Here is a 9457-nt window from a genome sequence, read left to right as displayed (position 1 = left end):
TATAAAGGTACTAATAGGTACCTAGAGGAAATGTCTTAGGAAATCTAATTGAGTTAGTTCAAATATATTCCATTTATGTGAAACCAATCATTAACCAAGACTCCCAATATTGTATATGAAAGTGTGTGTGTGTGTGTGTGTGTGTGTGTGTAGAAAGATGTGTAAATAGAGAAAGAGAAAAAGAGCAAGAGTGAGAAACCAAGAAAGAATGATATTGTGATAGAAAGTCTGTGCATAAGGAGAGTGAGAGAGAGAGAGGGAGAGAGAGAAGAAGAAGAAGAAGAAGAAGAAGAAGAAGAAGAAGAAGAAGAAGAAGAAGAAGAAGAAGAAGAAGAAGAAGAAGAAGAAGGAGAAGGAGAAGGAGAAGGAGAAGGAGAAGGAGAAGGAGAAGGAGGAGAAGGAGAAGGAGAAGGAGAAGGAGAAGGAGAAGGAGAAGGAGAAGGAGAAGGAGAAGGAGAAGGGAGGGAGGGAGGGAAGGGGAGAACTTACTCATATTGTAGAACTAGCAAGTTTAAATTATGGGAGATCGTCAGCAGACCCGGTTCATCCTAAGAACTTGTGTTGCTGTCTTGAATGCAAAGGTGGAATTATTCTTTGGCAGAGACTTTACTCCTAATATCTTTAACCCTCACAGGGTATATAACCTGATATACTCAACATCTACTAACTTAAATATTAATATCACAAAATTATTTCAGCAGAGGTGACACTACCTCAACATTGGAAATTGTTGGTTATTTTCTCTTTACCTTAAATTTGAGGTGTCTTTTATGAATAATCAAATCAGTGTCTTATTTTGGGGGGGGGCACACCCAGCGGTGCTCAGGAGTTACTTCTGGCTATCTGCTCAGGAATAGCTCCTGGCAGGCACGGGGGACCATATGGGACACCGGGATTTGAACCAACTACCTTTGGTCCTGGAATGGCTGCTTGCAAGGCAAACGCCACTGTGCTATCTCTCCGGCCCCCAAATCAGTGTCTTTTATGAATAATCAAATCTGCAGAAGTCGGAGTTTTCAAACCAGAAAAAGAAAAACAGACATTTGATACCACTTTGTTTCAAAATTGTATTATTCAAAGCAACTAAAAATGATTTAGAAACAGGAATAAAATTTCTTGATGATCTGGAACAAAACTTGATTGCCTTGGATTGGGTGAAACACTGACATCCTGTGGCTGTGACATGCTGGCCCTGGTGGGACACTGGCAGAGGACAGGCTGCATTCAGAAGACCTAGATTACATGCAAACATTTGTTCAGTCTTTTAACAAGACTTACCTCGTTGACAATGAAGTAAAAAAATTGCTCTTTCCTTAAAGGGTTTGTCAAGGACTGAGAGAGAAAAGCTAGTAGTGTTGACCGGGTTTTTTTCCTGGCGAATGGACATTCAATGCATCCATTATTTTTTCTGTTTGCTTTGGAGTCATAGCTGGCAATGCTCAGGAATCACTTTGGCAATCATTACTCATTGGACCACTGTTGTGCCAGAATCAAACAAGGGTCAGCTGCATGCAAGGCAAGACTTTTAGTCCCTATAGTAAAAATGCATTCTTCTTAAGAGCGCTTTTGATGAGAAAGTGATTAAAGAGGTGATTCCTGCAGTTTTTGCTTAAATCGTAGATAAATGAAAATAATATCAGTGTGATAGCTGCCCATCTTCAAAAAGTCTGTGTAAATAAGAATATGTCATGCCAGTAAATGAAATGTTGAACCCTTTATCAAGTATTTTACCCAAGTCAGCTTTAAAGAGCTCTTAGAATTGTTCAGAATCAGCAAACCACAGGAACTCATTAAGAATTTAAAGTATTTTGTTATTCTACGGTGATCTATTTATACACATCATTTTATATGTCAAAGAGATTAAAAAACAAACACAGAAATACCCTGAACCCATTGTCATCAGCACAGTATTTCCAGCAAAGAGAAGGAGCTAGTAAAAGAGTTGACCACCAAGCCCTTCACACTCCAGTTGTCAACATCTGAGTTGACTCTTCTAGAAGGTTCAAGAGCATCGCTGTAACAGTATTCATGTTGTAAGAGTCTCTCACAAAACATTGTGGTGCTTTGGGGTGGGGAGGTGCAGCAAGTACACATCCAAAGGAGATCTCCAGTGAAATCTCAAGATGGAGAATAAGAACCTGAGTAAGAAATTATACATTTTAGGGGCATTACAGAAACTGATCTCCAAACAATCAGTTTGGTACTTTTAGAGATAACAGACTCATACTGACTGTGCTCAGGGATCAGTCCTGGCAGTGTGCAGGGAACCATATGTGGTATCAGGAATCCAGTGAGGGTGAGCCAGCCACCTGCATGGCAAGCACCTTAACCCCTTATATCTCTATAACTCCCAAGATGACTTTTAAGAATGGCCCCTTTTACTCTCTTTCCGGACCTGGCTGAACTTTGGGGGCCATCATGGGAATTGATGTCGGCCACACCAAGGACTGAAAAGTGCGTCGTAAGGAGTCTAAGAGTTTAAGGGCATCTTCCTGCTGCTACTTGTCAAGCTCTACCAGTTTCTGGCCAGACACACCAAATCCACGTTCAACCAGGTTGTGCTGAAGCGGCTGTTTATTAGTTGGACCAATCAGCCACGTCTGTCCCTGTGGCGGATGATATGTAAGATGAACCTTCCTGGGCGGGAAGGCAAAATGGTTATGGAAGTGGGGATCATCACAGATGTGTTCAGAAGGTGCCCAAACTGAAGGTGTGCACCCTGAGAGTTACTGGTCGTGTCCACACTGGCATCTTCCAGGCCGGATGCCAAACCCTCACCTTCAATCAGCTGGCCTGGTCTCCCCCAAAGGCTGTGTGGCACAGTCCTGCTTTCAGGCACCGAAAAGGCCAGAAAAAGTTTCTCTTTGTCCAAAAAATTCAGGCATTTTGGAAAGGCTCCTGGCAGCCCATACAGCCAACCAAAACTTATTTGTACTCCAAAATTCGACAAAAGCAAAACAGCAAGTTGTCGTGAACTTTATTTTCTAATGGTGCTTATTTTTTAAGGGCGTATATGAAATAAGCCAGGCTCTGATCTTCACGTACCTACTCACTGCTGATATGCTTACTAACTGTCCTTAAAGCCTCTGTCAACAATGGCTCATCTATTGGGAGCCTAGTGGAGGTAGGAAGTCATGTTGTATTGAGTGAATGGTCTGTGAACTCAAGGATGGCTATCAGAAGACTCAAAAGTTTGGACAAGTGTGTTTCTATGTTTCCTTATATGTTTATCTCATTCTCTGCTACCGTATTGGCTCACCCACACTGAATGGGAGTCAAGGTGCTAATCTGATTGGCATTAGACAACAATTGCATTTGCAGAGTTAAAAACATTTCTAAAGTGTATGTCATAATAGAGACCCTGTGTGTTTGTGGTTTTTCCACATCTGGTGATGTTCAGGGATTACTCTTGGCTCTGCATTTAGGCTCTCCATCACTCCTGGTGGACTTGGGGGACCATATGAGATGCCAGAGATCAAAACAGGGTCTGCTGCATACAAGGCAAATGCCCTATCCATTAAACTATTGCTCTGGTCCCTAAATAGCCATTTTTTTTAAATAGCCATTTTTAATGAGTGAATCTTTGGGAAAATAAAAACAACTATTATCTCTGTCAATTCTATAAGGAAACTCTCAGTAAGTATGGTTTAGGGTTTCCTTAATTTTGAAACATTCTGGTCAGAGTTTCAAAAGTTGGGCTTTGTACCAATCCAAAGCTCAAACGGTGTTGTAAAGCTGTTTCATAATTCAGAAACACATAAGATCAAATCTCTGCTTTCTGGCATCAAAGGGAGTATCTAAAACGGACTTACCTGATTCTTAATCATGAAAGCTCACAATGTCACATGAGATCAATTTGGGACGTTACATTATGAAAGTAAAATAACAATGCAGGGGCCGGAGAGATAGCCTAGAGGTAAGGCATTTGCCTTGCATGCAGAAGGATGGTGGTTCGAATCCCGGCATCCCATATTGTCCCCTGAGTTTGCCAGGAGCGATTTCTGAGCATAGAGCCAGGAGGAATCCCTGAGTGCTGCCAGGTGCAACCAAAAACAAACAAACAAAACAAACAAACAAACAAAAAAAACCAATGCAGTACTCAGGATAGCAGTGAGTTGGTCTGTGTGTGGAAGGGGGAAGGACATATTGTGGACTGCATTTCTGAACCATGTCTGACTCTGCCATCTTGTTCTGAAGGTTCCGTGTGTTTAGTGTTGAGAATTGGAAACTTGTCTGTCTTTTGATAGAAGACTATGTGTTGTTCTGTTAGATCCTATTTGTTGCTGGTAGGATTCCCAGGTTACATATGTGGGGTGGATTGTTAGTTTATACCTTGCGTTTACACAAAACAAAAACATTCCTTCAACTTCCTCTTTCTTTTCACCAAGCCCTTTGACTTGTAAAAGTCCACCTGGATCTCAGACATGAGATCCCCCATGACTTTGTACAAGTAGAATAAAGAGAAATTTTGAGTTTGGCTTGGCGCATGGAGAGGGAGTATGAACTGAGAAGCAAATCGACTCCATGATTCTCTCATGACTGACTTGTTTTATTAATTCTTTGTGGACTACCTGTTCACCTGAGTTTGGAAATATTGCATGTGGGATGATTTCACAGTGGGGAGGAGAGAGGCTGTCTCTTTGAGAAGAAAATTGAACTCTTTCCTTTTCCCCTTCTCTCCCACCCCTGTAACTCCTGAAAGATTTAGGATTGATAAACTCTTTATAATCCCAACTCTGCATGAATTTCACATCCTGCCAGCCCAACCAGGAAGCCATCAAGATACATCTCATGTCCACTTGTTCCACATGGTTTGGGAGTTGATCCCTACCACTCAATTTCTTGGGGAAGCAATGGACTCAAGCTGGAGCAAGAAATTGCTCTTTGCAGAAAATGAAAGTCAGTTCTAGACCTCATCTAGGCCTGTTGGGTTCATTGCCTTTCTCTCTCAGAAAAGAATTTTAGGGAGAGATGAACAGTGAAATACTGTATAGTAAATTTATTGCAAAATAAAGAGAAATAAGGAGAGAGGCTAGCTAAGTATGTGATTAAGAGGGAACACAGACTTCTTCAGTGTGGAGAGAGTTGGTACACATCCCAGCATTAAAGTAGGAACCTGCCTGCCTCATTATCTTTATAATCTTTTGTTATTATTGTAGAATGTAGAAATGTTGCTTAATGTAGAAATAGGCTGGAAGACACTACTTATGACTCATTCCTCAGGTCATTGTTTGAAGATGGCATTGCCTGACCAAAATATGCCTTATATTACAAAGTATGTAAATTTGACAAGTGAAATTACTACTTCTTAAATGTCTTTGTGTTTTGTTATATTATTAGAAAATAGAGCCTTGTCATTAGACCCTTTTATCTTTTTCTGATTACAAAAGGCTAAGAAACCAGGTTAAGTAAAGTTTTACTTCACATGTATCATTATAGATGGAGTCAAGAAAAATAGATACCTCTATATATTCTTTTTTTTAATTTTTATTTTGACCAAAGTCGATTACAAATCTTTCACAGTAATTTTTTTGGTTTTTGGGCCACACCCAGTGATGCTCATAGGTTACTCCTGGCTATGTGCTCAGAAATCACTCCTGGCTGGTCTCTTTTGCTCCATGCGGTGAGATCGAGATTCTAAGATGAGTGATATTGAGAAGGGCAAAAAAATTTTTGTCCAGAAGTGTAGGTGTACCTATCTGAGACCCTGGATTTAGGTGTAGCTACCTAAGACCCACCCATTTCTGGGAGGGGTCTTGGGAACCAGATATTATGTGTGACCTTACCTGCAAGACCCGGCCCATTCCTGGGAGGGGTCTTGGAATAGGTAGATAAACCGTTGAGCCAGGGGATTAGGTGCTCTGCCCTGCTGCGCACTCTGGCTTTTGGGTCTCTGCGTTCTGGTCTTTGACCAGCATGGAGCCCAAAGGGAAGATGGCTGAAAGGAATTAAGATGCAGGGTAGCCTAGAATGGCTGAATGCTTAATTGGTTATAATATTGGCCACACATGTGGTGAATAGGGCATGAATAAAGCTGATGCTTCCTGATGCCTGTCTCTGGATGAGTCTGATTCTGCCGTTCACCTGGGCCTGGGACCCGCCGGCTGGATGGGGGTTGGGATGGCATCCACTTCCATCCAGCCCCATCGTTAATTATTTGATTCAACACAGAAGTGTGTCCAGTTCTATACAGTGGAGAAAGGAGGCAAGCACAAGACTGGGCTGAATCTCTATGGTCAGGGACCTGGGTTCTCTTATACTGATGCTAACAAGAACAAAGGCATCACCTGGGGAGAGGACACGCTGATGGAGTATTTGGAGAACCCCAAGAAGTACATCCCTGGAATAAAAATGATCTTCATTGACATTAAGAAGGAGACCGAGAGGACAGAATTAATAGCTTACCTCAAAAAAGCTACTAATGAGTAATAGTTGGCACCGCCTTATTTATTACAAAAATGTCTCATGACTTTTTTATGTGTACCATATTTAATTCCATCTCATTCATCAGAATTCAGATCATGAGTGGTTGGTGTAGCATATTTTTTTGTTGGACTGCCCTGATTTAGATAAGATTGGCTTATGTTTAAATGACTTATCAGCGTTTTGAATTTTGATAATTCCAGGTCAGCAAGTGCAAATCACTTTGCTCCTTTTAAGATATGATTGAACTTAACTTAGGTCACATTCACCCTTCCAAGAGATGGGGATTGCCATTTACATACTTGGAGAATAGTTTTCTGTAACTGGCTATGTTAATATGCCTAAAGATTGAGGAAATCGCTGTCTCCTAGAACAAGAAAACTTACCTGTTTTATGTTGTGTTCATTAACTTAGTAAAGGAAAAAGCAGGATAAGATGACAGTGACCCTTAAATCTTTTTGTTCTTAATAATGCCAACTTAAGTAAAAATTCCCTATATCTAAAAAAAAAGAAAAAGAAAAAGAAATCATTTCTGGCTTGGGGGACCATATGGGATGCTGGAGGATTAAACCACGGTTTGTCCTAGGTCAGCGCATGCAAGGCCTTAGTAGCTGGGCCACCGATCTGGCCCCTATATATTCATTTATTTGAGGGGGAAGGAGCACAGCTTGCAATTTCTTAGGGGTTATTCCTCACTCTGTTCTAAGGGATCACTTCTGGTAGGGCTCAAGGGACCACATGAGGATGCTGGGGATTGAACCTTGAGCAAGCCAATTGCTCTACCTACCCACTGTACTATAGCTTTGCCCCAATTAAGTCAATTTTTTTATTTGGGGGGACTTGAGGGTGTTTGTTGTTGTTTTGGGCCATACTTCATGTTACTCAAGGTTTAATCTTGGTTCTGTACTCAAGAATTACTCCTGGCATGCTCTGGGGACCATTTGGGATGCTGAGTATCAAACCCATGATGTGCTTGCAGGGCAAGCACACTAGTCACTGTATTATTGCTCTGCCCTATTAAATTATTTAAAAAAAATATTCTTGAGGGGTCAGAGAGATAGCACAGTGGTAAGGCGTGTTTGCCTTGCATGTGGCTGACCTAGGATGAATTCTAATTCCTGGCATTCCATATGGTCCCCCAAGCCTGCCAGGAGCGATTTCTGAGTGTAGAGCCAGGAGTAACTCCTGAGCACTGCCGGGTGTGACTCAAAAACAAAAAACAAAAACAACCCCCCCCAAAAAAAAACAAAAACAAAAAATCACATGTCTCTATCTTGAATTTGGGGTGACATAGGAAACACAAGACTAAGTGACTCAGGTGGGCTCAGGATTTAAGATTGGTAGCCCCAGAGCCTCAACCATGATCCTGTGTCCCAGGATCCTTCAGTGCTGCCTAAAAAAGATTCTTGAGATTCTCTCTTAATATCATAAAATTCTTTTTTTTCCCCATGCCTTCAATAATATACTCCTAAGTAAACAATAAGCCCTTTGTGGAAAATTCTGATTCTCATGTTTGTTCACCTATGGTATAAATACTCCAGTCATGGTTGATTTCAAATTATCAATATAATTTTAATTAACTCAAAAAAACCACCAAATTTTAGCTTTAGGATTTTGTTAGTCAGTGTGAGTGTATTCTCTTGTATCATTAGACACTTAATTTATTAAAAATAAGAGCATTGGTGGTGGGAATGCCCCCTAGTCCAACACCTATGGAGAACAGTCTGGAAAGTGCTCAAAGAACTCAAATTGAGCTGCCATTTGACCCATCAATTGCTCTTCTAGGTAAATACCCCCAAGTTGGAAGGACATTCATTCCAAAATATGTGTGCACTTATTTTTTATTTATTTATTTACAGCACTATTTATTTATTATTTATTTATTTATTTACTTACTATTTATTATTTATTACAGCACTCAGTATAATAGCCAAGTCTTGGAACCAACCTAGATGTCCTACAACAGATGAATGGATCATTAAGATGTGGTATTTATACACAATGGAATACTACATGGCAGTCAGAAATGATACAATCACAGACTTTGCAGCAACATGGATGGACCTAGAACATATTATGTTAAACGAAGTAAGCCAGAAGACAAAAGATAAACACAGAATGATAGCGCTATTCTGAAGCACCTAGAACATACACCTTATATACAACTAATATTCAACAATCAAATAACAGGGTATAACAGGATAGAAACTCTAAACACGGTAATACTCAACGTATACTCGGGAGCAGTGCCCAAAATACATGAAAAAGGAACAACACAAACTCTTGAATACACATTATACCACAAAGAAACCAGCAACAGTAGAAAGAGGAGCATAAAGAGAACAGGTAAGTAATCAGCCTTCTACTACAAAGGCCCATAATAATCCCTTAGGGATCTTACACAGGATCACAGGTAATGTATATCACGGGAAATCACTGACTCCAAAGGAAACATTCCATAACACTATGTTTTAATGCCTTAATCTTGCTATATTTAAAATAACCTCTCAGCTTTTCTGTCCACAGGCATTCTTGGATACAAAGGGTGGACAAACTAAGATGGCATCTCGGCGCTCACTCACATGAGATATCATACCCAGCTTGCATTATGAGAATGTCCCGAGAAAACTCTTTAACATACACTTTATCTCTAGGTTATACCTTCTTTTAGGATTTGAACTATGTGACCAGTCAGACACCAAAGCAGCAACTGTGACGTACAGACTTATACTACAGGCCCTACTCATCGAACACATTCAAGCAAACTAGCATTCCCTTGTTATTATCTCCTCTCTTCTCACGACTTCTTTTCTTTTTTTTTCTTTTCTTTTCTTCTCTTTTCTTCTTTTCTTTTCTCTTCTCTTTTTCTTTCTAATGTATTTTCTCTTTTCTTCTTTCCTACCCCTTCCATATACTTTCCCCTTTCCCCCCTTTGGAAATCCAACTATCCCTTCACCCCTCAATCCCACCCAGACCTCCCACCATGTTAAAACTCTTCACCCTTAGTTCTTAATCCATTAGGCATCAAGACTGA

At 40.5% G+C, this 9457-nt stretch overlaps 1 protein-coding gene and 1 pseudogene across 1 annotated transcript; both read left to right on the top strand.

Annotated features, from left to right (window-relative positions):
- Window positions 1-2418: 2418 nt before the first annotated feature.
- Window positions 2419-3005, top strand: LOC126014245 (60S ribosomal protein L18-like; annotated as a pseudogene).
- Window positions 3006-5642: 2637 nt separating this feature from the next.
- Window positions 5643-6594, top strand: LOC126013516 (cytochrome c-like). The gene is made up of 2 exons (XM_049776636.1): window positions 5643-5689; window positions 6180-6594. Exons 1-2 carry the CDS (start codon window positions 5643-5645, stop codon window positions 6427-6429), a joined length of 297 nt encoding a protein of 98 aa, XP_049632593.1. The 3' UTR covers window positions 6430-6594.
- Window positions 6595-9457: the final 2863 nt, after the last annotated feature.

This window comes from Suncus etruscus, chromosome 7 (genome assembly GCF_024139225.1).
Source record: "Suncus etruscus isolate mSunEtr1 chromosome 7, mSunEtr1.pri.cur, whole genome shotgun sequence".
Taxonomy (NCBI): Eukaryota; Metazoa; Chordata; class Mammalia; order Eulipotyphla; family Soricidae; genus Suncus; species Suncus etruscus.
The sequence above is the reverse complement of the archived record's forward strand: the minus strand, read 5'-3'. Positions and strand labels throughout refer to the sequence as shown.